At 43.4% G+C, this 17770-nt stretch overlaps 1 protein-coding gene across 1 annotated transcript in view; it reads left to right on the top strand.

The window, feature by feature from the left end:
• RUNX2 (RUNX family transcription factor 2) overlaps window positions 1-17770 on the top strand; it is a 155387-nt gene that overhangs the window by 116466 nt on the left and 21151 nt on the right. Inside the window, exons 6-7 of the mRNA XM_032683156.1 lie at window positions 3101-3274; window positions 12760-12921. Of these exons, the coding sequence (XP_032539047.1) occupies window positions 3101-3274; window positions 12760-12921 (336 nt within the window). The remainder of the gene's footprint in view (window positions 1-3100; window positions 3275-12759; window positions 12922-17770) is intronic.

Below are 17770 nucleotides of genomic sequence, written 5' to 3'. Positions count from 1 at the left end.
TTTTTTGGGGGGGGGGGGGGCAGGGGCGGCAACACCCAAACCCACACATCTCTACATCATTTCAATTTTACCAGATGTAGGGATCTTTCTTCTTAATTATTTTTTCCCTTCTCCTTTTGTTTTTTTCTCTCTTCTTCCCCCCCCCCGCTTTTTTTTTACCCTGCCTACCCTAAAGTACACTGCTATCCTCTTGAATTTTGTCTTTCTGTGACAGTTCTACTTCATTATAAAAATAATATACATAATTAAATATAAAATCTTCTCTGGCAGAACTATGCATGACCAAACAGAGTGTGATGAAAACAGGGCTGGGAGGTTTTGGGCATAGGCTGGTGCAGGAGTGGTGGTGAACTATGTAATAAGTGTTCATTGAGTTATCTGAAGATGGTTAAAATAGCTTGTGCATCAGTTTCTTAGTGACTTTCAGTGACTTTCCTTAAGGAAAAGGGCACTATATGAACATAACGTGGGATTTTTCTACAAATATTCAAATTACAATCTACTTTGGGGGTGGATTAATTTCCAGCTGAAGTCAGCCCTGGTGCGTGAGACCAGAGATGGGCTGATCATGTCTGCCTTATTTTGAGCCCTCTCAGATTTCATAGAATCACAGAATTATTTGGGTTGGAAGGGACCTTAAAGATCATCACGTTCCAACCCCCTGTCGTGAGCAGGGATACCTTCAACTAGATCAGGCTACTCAATTTGCCAAATCATGATTAGGAATGAGCAGAAGAGAAAAGAGGAAGGGAAGAGGATGCCTTGAAAAGAAAAAAAAAGAGTGGAAAATATGACAGGCAAGGGGAAAAGCAAACACATAAAAATTGTGGAGGAAAAGAAGATGGAGTAATCCCAAGACAATATTGACTGCATGTGTATGTGCAAGTCATTTCTTCAGATACAGCAGACCCAACTTGTACAAGCTGTAATTTGGATAGATTGAGAATATAAAGCTAAAGAATACAAGTTAGATGTTATGTTGTTAATTAAGCTGCTGTTACGGAGTTTTTACAAGCCCACCAAAAATCGTTCCCCATTTAAAGTGATTGATCCCTCCTGAAGCGAGAAGTAGACACCCATGTCAGCTCTAACATGGAGCAGTACCTTCTCCTTGAGGAGAAGGCTCCTACCTATCACTGTGCTTTTAGACTGAGTCATCCTGGGGGAGAGAAATCATACTTCAAAATACCAAATAATGGGTCAACTAATTATTATTTTTTAAATTGCTAGAGAAGTTTCTCCAAAGTTAAATTCCATCAAGTTTCTCCTCATCTTGCAACCTGACTCCTCTATCTAAAAATGTAATTTCCCTGAATTCAGTTTGGATTTATCTAATTTGGATATTGCTTTGCCAACGTGTCATGAAGGTACCATAGTCCCAGTTAGATGATGTGAACCCATGTAGTTAGTACTGTGGTGAGAGTTACCATTAAAAATATTTTTTTTTAGGAGTGGTAGTCTGATAGCTCAATCTCAAGATTAAGTGGCCTCATTTCTGCTTCTAAAAAAAATTAACCAGTGCAGGAATTGGTTCTCTGGCCCAAAGACTGATGGGACAATCTGCCCATGTCAGCAAAGCTGGACTCTCGTAGCCTCCAGGCAGATGGCTGTGTTCACACTGCTGAGGGACAACACAGATTATCTCAAGCCACTGGGGATCATCTGGAAGGGTTCAAGCCCAAACCCTTCCAGAGGCCCTTCTTATTGTTAAAAGCATTAAAATATCCCACCCAGTTATTGCTTGTGCCTGTGCCCTGGCACTACTCACGGGGATGGAGACAGATGTGGTTCAGGGTCACAGTCAGGGGGTCTGGGCCCCCCTTTCAGCTCTGCCAGAGGCTTTTTCTGTGACCTTGGTTGGTGACTTAGGGTAAGCTTCATTCCATTTAATGTTGACTAAAGGCGAGGGTGTCTAATTAAACCAGTCATGTGTGCTCCCTCTCTGATCAGAGAAGGAAGAGAAAGCAAATTCAGAAGGTGAATCATGCTGTTTTAAGATGGGTGTCAGAGACAAATGAGATGAATTGCCCTCTGGAAGTAGCTATTTCTTTCCATTAACCGAAGAGGAAGTCTACATTAGAAGAGTTTAGACTAGATGCCTGATTTATGAATGGCTGAAGTTAAGTAAAATTAGTCCTGTCCTTAATCTTTATGCATGTCTGTTTCTCTGTGTGTTAAATAATAGAAATAACACCTTCTGCACCTCACATTGGAAGGCGCCATTGGTCAAGGAGCATCCTAAAACTCCTTTGGAAAGAAATTAAACCTAGGAGCAAAAATACAACCACTACAGAAATAAAGTCTTTAGTCTTGAACCATCTCAGTGACAACATGAGCAGTACCACTGGTGGCATCCTGGTGCTTTTGGCATTTCCCTACTTTACATTTTGACAGCAAAACATCCCTAAATGAGTGTTCCAAAAAATTACCAGGGGCAATTGGCCTGTTTTGGGGGAGAGCAGTAGCAGCACTGAAGGCTGACCATGACAGGGTGTGAAGGACCCATCTTGACCAGCAACTTTGAAGATTTTCCTTGGATACTGCTCTTCTGGATTGACAGGGACTATTGACTTTTTGGAAAATATCCCAGAGGAATGAAAGCTAATGACTGACTGTGATAGAGTTAAAGAAAAAAAAACGTAAAGGGAGAAGAAAAGCTTGCAAAAATCCACAACATATGAATCAGGCATGGAATAATTGTCCCACTTGATAACTTGTATGTACTCATGAGGCTTGCTTTTGGAAGGGGAAGTTTACCTCTTAACTATCTTGTGTAGTTAAAACAGAAAAAAAAACCAACACCAACAAAAAAAGACCTTGTGTGAGTGTCCTGATAAGTGCTTATTTTGATCCAAATTGCAATCTGTTACACATGTGTATGGGCACCGTTGTGTTCAATAAGGCTTTCACCAGCACAACCATGTCCAAAACACAAACCCCCAGTGATGCTTCTGTGTTATCAGGGGTAGCTGAAATATCTGTAAATCCATTAAATCTAATAACAGGTCCTTAGAGGCCATTTCGGGGGTTTTTTGGGGGGGTGTGTTAAATTACTACATCTTGTTATTAACGCTTTTATTTTATGATTTGCTGTTTCCAGGGCACAGACAGAAGCTTGATGACTCTAAACCTAGTTTGTTCTCTGAACGCCTCAGTGATTTAGGGCGCATTCCTCATCCCAGTATGAGAGTAGGGGTCCCGACCCAGAGCCCACGGCCCTCTCTGAACTCTGCACCAAGTCCTTTTAATCCACAAGGACAGAGTCAGATTACAGGTAAGAGACAGAACCATAGGTTTGACTTGCACAGGCAATGGTAGTAATTGCTTATGGGTATTTGTGTCTCAGCTGCAGTCAAAGAGGCTGTTACAGAGTGAGAGATGTTTTCCAAGCAAAGCTAGGTGGGAAGTGGATTTTTCTGTAGTGCTTGAAGCTGAAAATGTCTTTCTTTCTCTTTTAATATCTTTTTACCATAAATCTAACATAGTCAATCCAGGTAAATTGGGTAGGAATCTGGTGAAATTCTAACTGCCATGTTGCTCTACCTTCTCCGTATTGCAATAGTACTTATTAGCGTATAATAGAATGAACATTTTTATCCAGCCTTGTTATTTTGCACTCATGTGGAGGGGAACAGCCAGCACTTAATAGTCTTTCTATCAGAATAATAATACAATCTTCTCACATGGCAGTTTCCTTCCAGCACCAGTGCTGACCACGGCAACAATAAATGAACTGGGTTATGGAGAAGTCTCCAAAAGTTGCTTGTGGGGGTTGTATGCAACATTTATGATTGCATGCTGAGAGACAGATTTCGTTGTGCTGAGAGAAATCATAAAGCACCCACCATGTGTCACAGATTAGAAGACTGAAATAAGTTCTTTAACTACAGCTAAGCCAGAAGTTTGTGGCAAAACTGCGAAGCCTACTAAATAAACCAATTTTGTCATTTTTTTCTAAATTCAGAGCTAGTTACATTTTTTAAAATAGTTTCAAAACAAACCAATTTTGTAATTTTTTTTCTAAATTCAGAGATAGTTACATTTTTTTAGAGTAGTTTCAAAACAATCTCTACCTAATTTTGGGCATTTCCAGACTCAAAATTTGTGTTGACATATTTGTGTCTATCCAGGATGTGAAGAGGTGTTACCCCTGACCAATTGCTTGAACTGTTGGAGAGCTTCACCTGGATACAAGTCTGTCAGCAAAACTCTTGGCTCAAATTTCCTAGACCCATTTAATACTCAGTTCTGCTGCTATAGTTGCACCTACACCAGGAGTCCTTTGCCAACATTATACACCAGCATTCCTTTCCTGGTAAAGCACTCCTAGTATAGACATAGTCTTTGAGTCAACCTAGGAAGATTTCTAGTTTCATGTTTCAAGTGGTTTTGACATGATACCAGCTGAAACTTAGTGGTTTTAACAAAGTGTTGTGGCTTTCTTCTTCTTTCTTTTTCTCCTTTTTTTTTTTTTAAGTTCAACTGGTTTATTAATTTGCACTAAGAAAGAGAAGTAAGTGAGTTAATTTGAACCCAAAACACTCAAGGAATTGCAACAAAAAAATTGCTCCCATGAGCTGTGGCAAAGTTCTCCCATATCTAGAAGTCTAACTAGTGTAAAATGTTTATAATATAATAAATACGTTGGTTGTACCCATTACATGGTACCTGATGCCCTCCAGCTTCTCAGAGCAGGTTTTTTTGGCCAGGCTTAGTATTTTGTTCATAGGACATGTGAAGTCAGGGCTCTTGTGCGCATCATTTTCTGAGTAAGAACTGCCAGAATAAAGGCCAATAGTTTTTCTAACTGACCATCTTCTGTCTGGCGGTGTTTGTTGGACATAGCTCCCAAGAAAGCAGAGGGGGAAATCCAGGCTATAAGCAGCTTTTTTCCTTCTTCCTTGAGCCTCCATAGTTTACCTATTGTGCAACACTATATCTAGGAACGAAAGAGGGTGAAATTCTTCCTGACCCCATCTGGTGATCAGCTTATGCCCCGAAGCACAAGAACTGAGATCCCCTTGTAATTTTCTTCCTAACTAAGTGTAACCTCATATGCTGCTCTCCTTCACATAAATGCCTCCTGTAGAAAACGTTCTGCTGGCTTTGATTAATAGACTACTTCTCTGCCTCGTTATGAAGCAGCAGCAGCATTTACAGATCCGGGAGGTGAAAACTTCAGATGAGCTTTAAATAAGCCTGACTGGAAACAAAACTGTGTGGCATTCGCTGCCTTCTCTGCAAATTTAAGTCAGCACTTCAAAGCACCAGCTGAGACTTCTTCGAGAGAGGGAAAATGCAATGCTGGTAGGGCAGAGGGAAGTGAGCTGAGCCAAGGGAGGCAGGCTGGCTTTCCCATCCATTGTGGATTATGTGTTTTTATTGTTGGATAAACTCAGGGTCATGGGATACATTAGTGTCCCAAATTGCTCTCATTTCCCCCAAAATGAAGAGGACTCAGTTTGCAGTGAATAAGTGGTCTGATACAGTATTTGCTATGATATTCCACACCCTTATGTTATTCTCCTCCTCAGTTTAGTAAAGTCAAACACCCAGCCCTCAAAGGCTCCTCGTTAGCTCTCTGGTAGCCCTCCCATTTAGTAAGGCCATTGTGTGAGCATGTTACAGGGGTGCGAGCTCTGCGAATTGCACTGACTTCCCACAAAGCTTTTTGGTGCTCCTCAGGACCTTGATTGCAATCTGTAAAGCTCTATGTGCTTTGATGTTCCACCAAAGCGCTGGGGTGCGTTTTGCGGACGGTCCCTCCGAGTTCTTCTGGGATGAAGGGATGATCTTTGCTGCACAAACCATGCCAATGAGAGACAAAGGTGATGGCGTGGATGAGGCACCACTTTGATCCGGTGTTGTGTGGGAAATTGTTGAACATCTGCCTGTTCGGTGTGGTGGTAGGGAGTGAGGTGTTTGGGTGTCCAACACCAGTTTCCTTGATGTGGTGGGATATGCAGTTGGAATACCACTGGCTTCTTAACATGGACACTGCCTTGGGGTATCTATTAAAAGGAGACTAGACCCTTCTCTGAAAAACAGGGATTTTTTATTACCTTTATTGGAATTAACCAAGCATTCCTTTAGAAATAGCTTTATTTCATAATCTTTTTACCTAGTAATTTAGGGAAAATAATTAATTTGTAATAACTTGAACAGTAAATACTGGTTTCCTATGACAAAATCCATATTATTGCTAGTAAGCACATAAACTGGTTTTGTTTCGTTCCGCTTGATGCCTTGCATAGCTGTTGCATGATTAAACAGAAATAATATTTAAAGCCTGGCTGGCCCACACCTGAGCCTGAGAGAACTCAGCACTTTGGGGGTCACTCTTATATTTCTTTTCTCTGTGTAGGTTGTGTTTATTTTCCTCCAGTATCAGAGTACAGGTTGTACAAATCACAGCACAGTCCTTAACCTACCACAAGACCGGACTGTGGCAGGACAAGGCACAGAATTGCCCTTATTCAACATGGCATTTTAACTAGGATTCAGCAAAAGCTACATCGAAGGGTGATTAAAAAACAAATGGTCCAATAAGCAGATACCTTTGCTGAGGCAGTGCAGATCCAATTTGAGCCCTGCTTGCTGCCCGTAAATCAGGAATCCTGTCTGTTCACATTTGGATACTGGTATATTTGCTTTTTTATTTTTTTCCCTCTCCCTAACGGCACTCACACAACTTGTTCATGTATCCAGTTACATTCTCGTTCAGACACTGAGCTGTTGCATCAGTATTCCAGTACAAAATGAGGAAAACTTATTTCTCTAAAACGCTGGTGAGGATTAGCTTCCGCAGGCCAGGAAAAGCCACAGGCGCAAGGCAGGAATGTGTTCGGTGCGAGGACCCCATCGACTGGGCTGAGGGACAGCAAAGTGGGAGTTAAGTGAGGTTTCATGCTCCATCACCACTGTGGCACCAGCTGATCTATAGGCAACCTGTGACTTTCACCACTGAAATAACAGCCCTCGAAGGCATGTCCTGTGAACCATTATTTTTTCCTTTTCCTCTTCCCCCTCCCCATTCACTTCAGGGATGTTATGCTTTCATTTCTCACAATTTTTAGGGTGGTAGGAATCATATTTAAAGGCTTTGGAGCTGACTAACCTGGAAGGTAGTGAGGGGACACATGTCCACTGGCAGGCAGAGGCTGGTTTCAGGGATACTGTTAGCTATGAGTCTACTCAGAGGACCATGAGCAGAAAGCACCTTTGACTCTCAGAGGATGAGGATGGTACCAGCTGGGCCATCCTTAATTCCCAATTTAGGGCTTTCAGGCACTGCCCTTTTGCAGAGTCAGGGAGAAGGTAGAAAGCTGTGCTCACCCCAGCACTGTCCTTGGCTCCAGATGTGGAGCTGTGCAGCATCTGTCTCAGACATCAGGGTCTCTCATCAGGTACAGGACAGGTTTGAAACAGAATTGGTGTAGCTGTTATTAGACCAGCACTGTGCAAGTGCCCTGTCAGAGATTGTCTGTATTTTATCTGGGACCAGCAGCTCTCTGAAGCACCCACCACTTTACAGCTGGTGCACGTCCATCTGAGAGCACGCTGGACAAGGTACAGAGTTGCTTGGAATAGATAATTTAGAAATTGCCCAAGTAATAGGCTTATAGGGTGAATTATACCTTCAGCTCACTGTAATGTGGAGTAAAAGCTACAAGACTCATCAGGTGAGGTGGTGGAGCTGGGATTGCTGGTGCAACCCAAAAGTGGCTGCAGTCTGCTGTACTTTATGCAAATGGATTGCATCCTTCAGGCAACTGGAGAGTTGCCATTGTGGACCTCCATTTGGCAAAGCTTGTATCCCTCCTATTAAAGTATTCTTTTAACTTTATTTCCCCCCACCCACCCCCTTTTACAATTTAGTGGCCCTACTAGCATGATTCATTCAGTTTATCTTCTTTTTTTTTTTCCTTTTAGAAATGTGACTCTTGAAGAGGTGGAAGGAGAAATGGGTTTAGAGGTTCTTCAGACCAAAATCTGGTCCCAATTACTCTTCTGTACATTGGGGTGTAACTCCATTGGATTTGACTTCATTGATTGAACTGGGCAATTCACATGAAGCCCTGGGCTTTTAAGGATGCCTAAGAAATAGTCAGAGAAGAGGAGGAGATTGCATTTTGTTGTTGTTGTTTTGCTGGGGGGGTTGGTGTTACAACAATAGTTGAGTTACTCATGCAGAAAGTCATCTTGCTTTTGTTACGATCAGAAGCGAGGGTATTTGCTTTAAGTATTTACCAAAGATAGCTCCAGACAGCTTGTTTTTTACTATTGGCAGTAGCACTGTTACAACCAGCAGCAGCCAGTGCTAGAGCTGATGGCTGGGTTTAGATGAGAGTGAGACATGTGTGACGTCTGGGTTTTATAGACGGTATGCCGAGGAGCTGCCAGCCTGTGATCATGCTCTGGTCATGTAACTCAGCTTGGAAAATGGGGAATTGATTTTTTCCTATAGTGAATTGTTGTGCTTCATAATCCAGTGCCAAAGTGGTGGTAAAACTTGTTCTTCAGGGATATGTGCAGGTTTTTTCTTCTCTCCATTGGCACTTTGCGGAAGGTATCCCTACTCATGGCGTGTGGGCTGGAACTTTAGATGATCTTTAAGGTCCCTTCCAACCCAAAATGTGTGATTATGAAAGAATTGAAAGAAGAGAAGTCATGGTGCTGAAGAGTCAATGCTATTGGTGGGAGAATGGGTCACTAGAGGGTTTTTTCCATTCTTTAATTTTTAATTTTAGTTTTATATAGTGCATCCAATCTTGGACTGATTTTTAAAGACACTTATTGTCCATTAAACGTCAATTTCCACAATCCATTTGACACAGTCGGTCACAGACCACAAAGGTCAGGAAACCTGGATATCTTTCATGACTATAAGTGAGACAGTAAAACCCAGACACAAAATAATATGCAATACTCAATATTTCCCAATTTGTTGAGGTTCACCTGGAAGTGCAAACAGGATGGAGCTGTTTGTGCATTAGTTTAGGCCTCGCCCTGCTGATTTGTTTCAGCTGAACTGTGCCCAGGCTTTCTTAGCATATCCATGATATGCCCTGCTGTGAAGGAATACGCTGAGAGCCGCACTTCCCTTCACACCCACGCAGGCATAACAGAAATGTTTACAAAAGGAGGACTGCTCTCAGTAATCACTCCAAAGTTTTCAAGTGTAAATGCCAGCTCAGAGTGGCTGCTGCACGGGAAGGCGGGGGGGCCTTCTCCCGAGCTGTAATTTTATTTTTATATTAATGCTTTCCCTTGCTTTGGAGGTATTCCTTTAGGGAGGAATCCACATTCACTCTGCCTCAGAGCTTTAAGGTTTCTCATCTGCTCTGGGCTTTTTGTAATTGGGAACATGTGTTGTGCCTGCAGAGCACGTGGTGCTTTGGATGACAGCGCAAAGTCCGTGGTCCACAGGGACCCTGTGGACATGTGTGGGCCCACCAGCCACAGCGAATGGGGAAGTTGGTCTGTGGTGTAGGAGGCCAAGGAAAATCTCTCACAAATCCACTCATAGCTTCTTCCCCAATGGTATGTGCTAAACAGTCATCCCACCCCTTCTGTGCCCAAGCGAGGAGGAGGTGACCCTCCTAAGGGGAGAACGTTGTTGTGTTTCCCTCAGAAGCATCTGTGTGGATCTGCTCTGGAAGTGCTGTTGTGGCGGCTGGCACATCCCTGAGGTGTTCCCATCACCCTCTTTGCCCAAAGGAGTTTGGTGATGTGTGGGACCAGAAGAAATGGGCTGGCTGGGCCTCAGTGGCCAAAGTCACTGCTCCAGCATCATTGCCAGGACCATCTTCTGGTGGAACTAGAGGATGCCACGTGGGACCCAGCTGCATGTCCATCTTCAGGGACTAGATGGGACAGCTTTGGGCTCTGTCTTATGGCATTTTTTGGTGAGGATTGGGCAATGCTGCTGAGCGGTGACGTTTGCCCTGTGGGCTAATGGGTCACCTTTGACTTGGCCAAGGCAATGGTGTTTCACTGCTCTCTTCTCTCATATCCGTGTGCAAGCCTTGACCACCATCAGTCAGCAGAGGTTGGCTTTAGGGCATTTACTCTAAGATCTGGTGAAACTTGTATCTTCACTTTCGGGTTTCCCAGTGGGCCAAAGATAACACTTGAGCCAGTCAGCCCCAGGACGAAATTCTCCAGCATGCCTCAACCATGACCTCAGCTGCGCCTTGATGTGGAGGAATTGTAGTAACCCTCTAGCCTGGGGTACTGTGGCCTTCTCCTCAGTCACTGAGCTCTGATACATCATCTGATGTTCAATTTGGTTGAGTATTTTCCTCTTCATTATTTCCTGTTCCCTGAGAAGACTGATCTATTTAAGGTAGATATTGTAAGAATGTATGATATGTTTTGGGCTCAACTGACTCCATCCAGCCTCATATCCTGCCTCTGACAGCACAGTATGAGATACTGTTTTGAAATACCACATGAGCCTTTGAAAGACAACTTTTTGCCATTCATCATTCTTTTGTCCATGCAGGCGTTCACAGTTGCTGGATTAAGGACATTAAGTGTAAAACCAAGTTTAGCATGGGTGTTCAAAGTAATGAGGGTGCCAGAAATGCTCAAGAGCTTCTTGTGCCATGAGGATTACACCACCAAGAGTGGCATGAATCTCCAGAAGGCAGTTCCTCTCCTAAGGTTTCCCCTGTCTTAGACCAAAATGATGTAAAAACACCCTCTGCTGTGAATTTTTTAACCCAGTCTTTACCTGCTACATTATTTCCTTCCAGCATTGGAGCTGACCTAAACCCAAAACTTTAAGAGACTTTGGTTTGGATTTGGAAGCAGAGATTAAAAAACTCTTAGAGTTTGAAGGATTTTGGATTTGAGATTGTGCTCCTAATACATCATTAATTTTAAGATTGTTTTCCCAGCAAGCCTAAGCTTTCTGTTCCCAGTTGAAGATCATTTACCATTGACTGCATGGTGGATTATTGCAGTGGAATGAGGCAGAGAAATATGTCGATATCAGATGTAACAACGAGCAGTCAGTCAGATTTGAACCTGTGCCAATCTATACAACCCTGGCCTTGAAAATGTTAAAACAAAGAAGTTCATTACATTTAATGATCAAGTGTCCTTTGCATTTCTGAGGACTTTATATTAACCATTTATATTACTCAGCTCTAATATAAATGGCAAACTCCAGGAAAATCCTCTTAAAATTAAATTGGAATGTTGGGGTTTTTTTAGATATATCTATATAGTTATTTTGCTTCGAGGAAGTATCTGCTTTCCAGACATCTCTTTAAACAAATCATGTCTGAACAGAAATAATAAACAAGGAATAGCTGAAACTACAAGGTTTTGCTGTGTGGAAGAACAGGGAAAGGAGTTTAAAAAAAAAAAGAAAAAAAAAAGTTGAATTTCCTGAAGAAGTGCCTTTGCTTACGCCATGTGGCTGTCACATTGCTGTCTGCAAAGCAGGGCTTTAGCACAGTGCTCTGATAGAGCCTGTTCTTCAAGTGGAATGGGCCTGATGTGCTTCCCTGAAAATACTGGGCAGGATTTGAAGAGATGTGCTACAATTTCTGTGAGTTGGTTCAGAGATAGTTTTCTGTTTATTGTGCAGTACCCAAAACAAACTTTGGGGTTCAAAGTGTTTTGTTTTTATCAATGTAAAGAAATAAAAATCATAATTTATGAGGCATTCAGTGGTATCTTTATCATTGGATATTAACTGAGAGCAAAAGGTTTATAAATCCAAACACCAGTGAGTAAAACTAGGTCTCCATCTCTCTCAGTTATTCCATAAGTGCTTCAGCAAACATTAAACTCTATTTATCCTTAAAATCATTTCCCCCACAGTGGACTGTCACAAGTACATAAAAAGGGATCATTAGCTTCCAGTAGTTCTCCCAAACCATTTGGTTTCGTATTTTGTAATTGAAGGAACTGTAAGTAATTGGACCAGTATCCAAATGTGACATTTTTGGTTGGATTGCTGATAAGATTAATCACATTTTACTCCTTGATTAGTATTTTCAGCACTGAAAACACTACTGTGTGGTGTTTGAACTGTATAACAGCTTGACATGCATGTCAAGTGCTGTCTGTAGAGTCTCCCCACCCCTGAAGGAAACAGCCTTAGGTTGTACCAGGGGAGATTTAGACTGGATGCTACGAAAATTTCGTCACTGAGAGGGTGTTCAGGCATTGGAACAGGCTGCCGGGGAAGTGGTGAAGTCACCATCCCTGGGAGTGTTCAAAAAACTTACAGATGTGGTGCTTAGAGACAAGTCATGGACCTGGCAGTGCTGGATTAATGGTTGGACCTGATGATCTTAGAAGTCTTTTCCAAACTGAATGATTCTATGATTGTATGATGTCCACTTCCTAAGCTCAGACCTGGGGCTCATCCTTGCTCTCTGCTTCTGTCTGAAACCTTGAGGACTGACCACTCTCGATATACCACTGTTGGAAGAGAGACACAGCACAGCTGCTGGATCTTTTAAAAGTCTGCTCTCTGCTCTGTTCATTTCCCCAGGAAGTTGTTCTGGGGAGGGAAAGGCACAGACCAAGGCATGAAAGGGTTGAGCTGTAGAGGAGCAAGTTGTGTTTCATTACGTTCTCATTCCTCGTAGCACTGATGTATGTATGTTCAGTAACCCCACTTCTTTCAGTTAGGCTGTTGATACCCTAAAATTTTTCTTCCTTTTAAAAAAATTTTCTTTCTTTTCTTTTTCTCTTTTTTTTTTTTTTTTTTTTTTGTTTGTTTGTTTTCCCCAGACCCCAGGCAGGCACAGTCATCCCCGCCATGGTCCTATGACCAGTCTTACCCATCCTACTTGAGCCAGATGACTTCACCGTCCATTCACTCCACAACTCCCCTGTCCTCCACTCGAGGCACAGGACTTCCAGCCATTACCGATGTGCCCAGACGCCTCTCAGGTAAAGACTGTGTTTTGCCTAAAACAATTACACAGAGAGGAACAGGACTGGCAGCGGCTGCCTCCGTGGCCTCAGACAAACCTTAGCAAGGAGAGCAAAGCTCAGCAGTGATATTAGGGTTTCTGCATGGCAGACAGGGGTCAAAGTCCCTTTTTTTTTGAGGTGGAAATGCTACTGTGTTGTTCTGAGCATGTGTCACTTGAATGAATCAAAGTCCATTTCAGATCAGGCTATTTTTAAGTTGTAAACCTGATTCTATGAACAATTTTTTATTTTTTTTTTTTCCCATACAAGAGGATGATTATTTGCATGTAATTAGGCACTGGCACAGGTTGCCCAGAGAAACTGTGGATGCCCCATCCCTGGAATTGTTCAAAACAAGGTCGGATGGGGCTTTGAGCAATGTGGTCTAATGGAAGATGTCCCTGCCCATGGCAGGGGGGTTGGAACTAAATGATCTTTAAGGTCCCTTCCAACCCAAACCATTCTGTGATTCTGTGTTTTAAATTGATTGTGATATTCTCTGTTTCTTTGTGCTTTACTTTTGTGGGGTGTGTGATGTTAGGCATCCTGAGAGATAGGGGCCCTTATTTCCTCAGTAGTTAAGGCTGAGGTTCATTCTCCTGCATTTCAATTCAGTAGCTCAAGAAAGCCTTAGTTAATGTGTATTTAAGATGCCTATCAGAAACAAGCTGAGTTACTTTAAGGTAAAGATTGGACAAATTGTCGTTTGGAATGATGCAGGAGAGAGGAAATATGTTTAGGAACATAGAAAAGACAGCAGTGAGGAACTGAGACCTTTTTTCTTTAATCAAACAAATGCACATTTACATACTGCGCAATTCATCTCTAATGGTCTCAGTGATAAAACCATCTGTGTAAAGTAATCTGATTGCCCCAAAGTAAGAGAGAGCCTGTCATGGCATACAGTCACCTTGTACATCTTGCCAAAAATGGGGAACCTTAGGGGAGGGAGGCTCAGTATTAAAAATCCAACCTTGCAAGTGTGGAAATATTAGCAGCGTATGCCAAAAAAGCATGTGTAATGTAAAGAAAGCCTTTATGATTCATTAATGAAAACCAAAGTATCAGTCTTATTACATCTATTTTTTGCATGTTTGCAAGATATTATTATAATCTTGGATGCTGCTGCCATACACCTGTTTGACTCCGAGCCAGGTGAATTTCTTGCTGTCGTGTTTTCCCCTTCCACTGAGCTCATAGCACTGGAAATGTTGATCACTCTGCTGAGCTGCATCCCTGACAAGCTGAACTGCAGCCAGCAGGCGTGTAGGATTTGATTAGCATAGACTCCTTGATTTCTTTCATCTTGGAGGAGGGAAGCTTTGTTTCTCAAACAAACAGCTGCAAAACCCTCTGCAGCCATAGTGCACTCTGCCTTGCAGAGATGCCAAAGATCTCCATGTGGGCTGAGGATGGTGGAGCAGGTTCCTGTGGGCTCTCCGTGCAACGTGCTGACTTGGGTCAAAAAACCCGATCAGCTTGATGCTGAGGAAATGCTTTGTTTAGCCCGAAACAGGTTCCCTTTGAGTCAGAGCCTCCTGATGGTCTGTGTTGTCGAATGGGTTATTTTTGCAATTGTGCCCGCAGCAATACCTGCAGGAGAGGCTCGGCTGGGACCTGGCAGCTGTACGCCGCATGCTTGCCCTGCAGCCCTTGCTTGTCTGTGTGTATTCAGACGTGAGTGCCTGGCATGTGGGCACAGGCAGAATGACTAAAAGATCTGGCTGTGTAAGTTGTGTGGCCGCAGACTGAACTTTTCTGCCGTACTCTGCAGTCAGTTCCCTTCGCACTTCTTGTCCTTCATCTTTCTGGGGCTTGACTGGTGCCTCTGCAATGCCCTTACCTTTTCCCAGTGTGGGGATCCTGCACCCAGTTAGATTCCAGGCTGAAAAGGGGTACTTTGATCTTCTGCAAGTGCCAGAGGTTGTCTACAGTGTTTTCTGATGGAAATAGAATTTCAGAATGGAAATTCTCTCTTCAGAACTAGAGAGCGCCCGTCTGGGCTGGAGGACCGGGTTGGATGCTTGGGATGCAAGGAGGCACGTTGCAGCCCCAGCTGCAAACCCTGCGGTTCCTCTCAAGGGTTTCTACCTGGCAGTGCCACAGGGATGGAGGACAGAATCTGCCCCCTCCTATGTCTAAATAGAGAGAGCAATGCAAGTCTTAAGCTGCCCTGTACAGCAACCAGTTCATCCCTCACACTCGAAGAAACGTGCGAATCTCCAGTCAGTTACTTGACACATCTTTCAGAAGAGAAGAGAGCTTTGGAGGGGGTAGAAAATGACTGCTAAGAAACACTAAAATCCTTAGAAAATTTCAGGCATCTCTGATGCATGAGGGAGAAATTAGAGTTTTACAAGGCCTTGAATAAAAACAAACGTTGCTTTCCGATACAGTGGGAGCAATCTGATTATCGAGGCTGTTAAAAGTATACAAGGTCATTTTAATGAGTGCCATATTTACTGCCTGTTACCTAATATCATGCAGGAAGAAAAATGGGTAAAACTTCCCCCTTAGGCCTTGGCTGTCACACCTACAGGCACAGAACTTCCTATCTGCCACAATTTAACATCACCCACCCACAAGCTTCTACAAGCTTCCATGGCTCTGCCTGGACAACTGCTGAAGTTGTGTTCACCCACATGTTGAAAATATTCTATCTAGTAAAGCAATAATGTCCTCCAGAAGAGTAGCTCCTGGTTTTATTGTCAGTGGCAACCCTCAAGAACTACTTTTGATGGTTCTCTCTTGACCAGAAACACACCCATCCCATGGCCAAAGCAGTGGTGTTCCTCCCCATCCTGGGATTAGATACGTGAGCTAGCAGTGTGCCCAGGTGGCCAAAAAGGCCAGTGGCCTCCTGGCCTGTGTCAACAATAATGTGGTAGCAGGACCAGGGCAGTGACCGTCCCCCTGTGCTGGGCACTGCTGAGGCCTCATCTTGAATCCTGGGTTCAGTTTTGGTCCCCTCAATTCAAGAAAGACATTGAGATGCTGGAGCGAGTCCAGAGAAGGGCAACAGAGCTGGAGAAGGGTCTGGAGCACAAGTCTGATGAGGAGCAGCTGAGGAAGCAGTGAGGAGGCTCAGCCTGGAGAAAAGGAGGCTCTGCGGGAACCTATTGCTCTCTTCAACTCCCTAAAAGGAGGTTGTAGCCAGGTGGGAGTCAGTCTGTTCTCTCAGGCAGCAAGGATAGGATAAGAGGACATAATCTAAGGTTGCACCAGGGGACGTTTAGATTGGGTATTAGGAAAAATTTCTCCACTGAAACATTTGTCAGGCATTGGAACAGGCTGCCCAGGGCACTGGTGGAGTCACCATCCCCAGAAGTGTTGAAAAGGCATGTAGATGAGGTATTTAGGGACGTGGTTTAGTGGTGAACATGGTGGTGCTGGGTTAACGGCTGAACTCGATGGTCTTTTCCAACCATGATTCCTTGATTCTTGGTGATGAGACTACCTGTGTTTGAATCCCAGACTAGACTGAGCATCAGCAGAGGTTTGGGGCTATAGAATAGGAGGTGACAGGGAACTGCCATAGCAGTACATGCAGTTCCACGTCCCAAGGGAGAGGGGAAAAGGGCAGCAGGCTGTAACCCTGAGGAGTTATTTGGGTAGGCTGCAGTAATGTGGCTGAACTGGTCCTGTCAGTGTCTAGACTGATTTCTTTGCACAACTGACATGCTTGCATGCATGCTGCAGTCACGTGTAAATGTGTGCCCGTGGCTTTCAAACTGAAAGTGTTCATCTTTTATTTTCCAAATGGGGATCGGTGCCCTGTTTGCACTGTCCTACAAATCATTATTGATGTGTCCCATGTATTAGGGCAGTATTCAACAGCACTAGTTGAAAAGCAAAGCAAAAAAAGATTATGTGACATCTTTCATGCAACTTTTGAATGAGTGATCTCTCAGTCCATAAGTCTCACGTTCATATCAAAAACAAATTAAAAAACCAAGCTCAAGAGGCCATGAAATTGCCTTACTTTACTGTACCAACTCAGCCATAAAAAGAGTAGGATTCCCCATATTTTATTAAAATGTCTGTCTGCTCAGACTTCCCCAGAAGACAGTGAAAGTTGGTGGCCCAGCAGATTAATATTCTTAATTAAATAATATTGTAGTGGAAACCATGGGAATATATGTGAAAATGGTCATTTTAGAGAGAGTTTGCCTGAGGGATGTAGTCTTATTGCATGATTCATAGTGAATGCACTCAGTCTTTGTGACCTATGCATAACCAAAGTGCATGTGGGATGGGGAGCATGGGTGTCTATTATGTAATTAATGTATATGATTCATATAAATATACACATCACAACCATTTTACATAGTGCTTTGGGGCTGATCCAGCAAGTCCTCTGAACACTGAAGGTTCAGAGCAGGGAGTACAGGTCGTGTTGTTCCTGCAGTCACAAGCGGGTTGCTCCCAGGCAGGTGAAGGGGGGAGGGGTATAGATGTCCTCAGGGAAGACATCTACTTCTAAAGACTCACCCTCAGCTCCCTTTTGAGTCAGTGAGGACAAACTGGCATTTGAAGGACTTGACCAGTCTGCAGGTGAGCTGTGCTCATCCCTGGCCGTGCCTGGGAAGAGCCTGTTTGTCTCCATGAGCTCTGAAGCAAGCCTCGGTGAGTAGCTCAGGTACAGGCATGTCTGATCTGATAGTGTGCCTTTGGTGAGGTGATTTAAGAGACAATTTAACTGTCCCATAAACATATGCATATCACAACCTTGTTACACTCTAGTCCTGGTTTAACCCTACCTCTCCCTGACCTCGACCTGCTCTGCTGCTGCAGGGTTTGAGCTTGATTTTAATTTTGTTGAGAA

Source organism: Chiroxiphia lanceolata, chromosome 3 (assembly GCF_009829145.1).
Source record: "Chiroxiphia lanceolata isolate bChiLan1 chromosome 3, bChiLan1.pri, whole genome shotgun sequence".
Taxonomy (NCBI): Eukaryota; Metazoa; Chordata; class Aves; order Passeriformes; family Pipridae; genus Chiroxiphia; species Chiroxiphia lanceolata.
The sequence above is the reverse complement of the archived record's forward strand: the minus strand, read 5'-3'. Positions and strand labels throughout refer to the sequence as shown.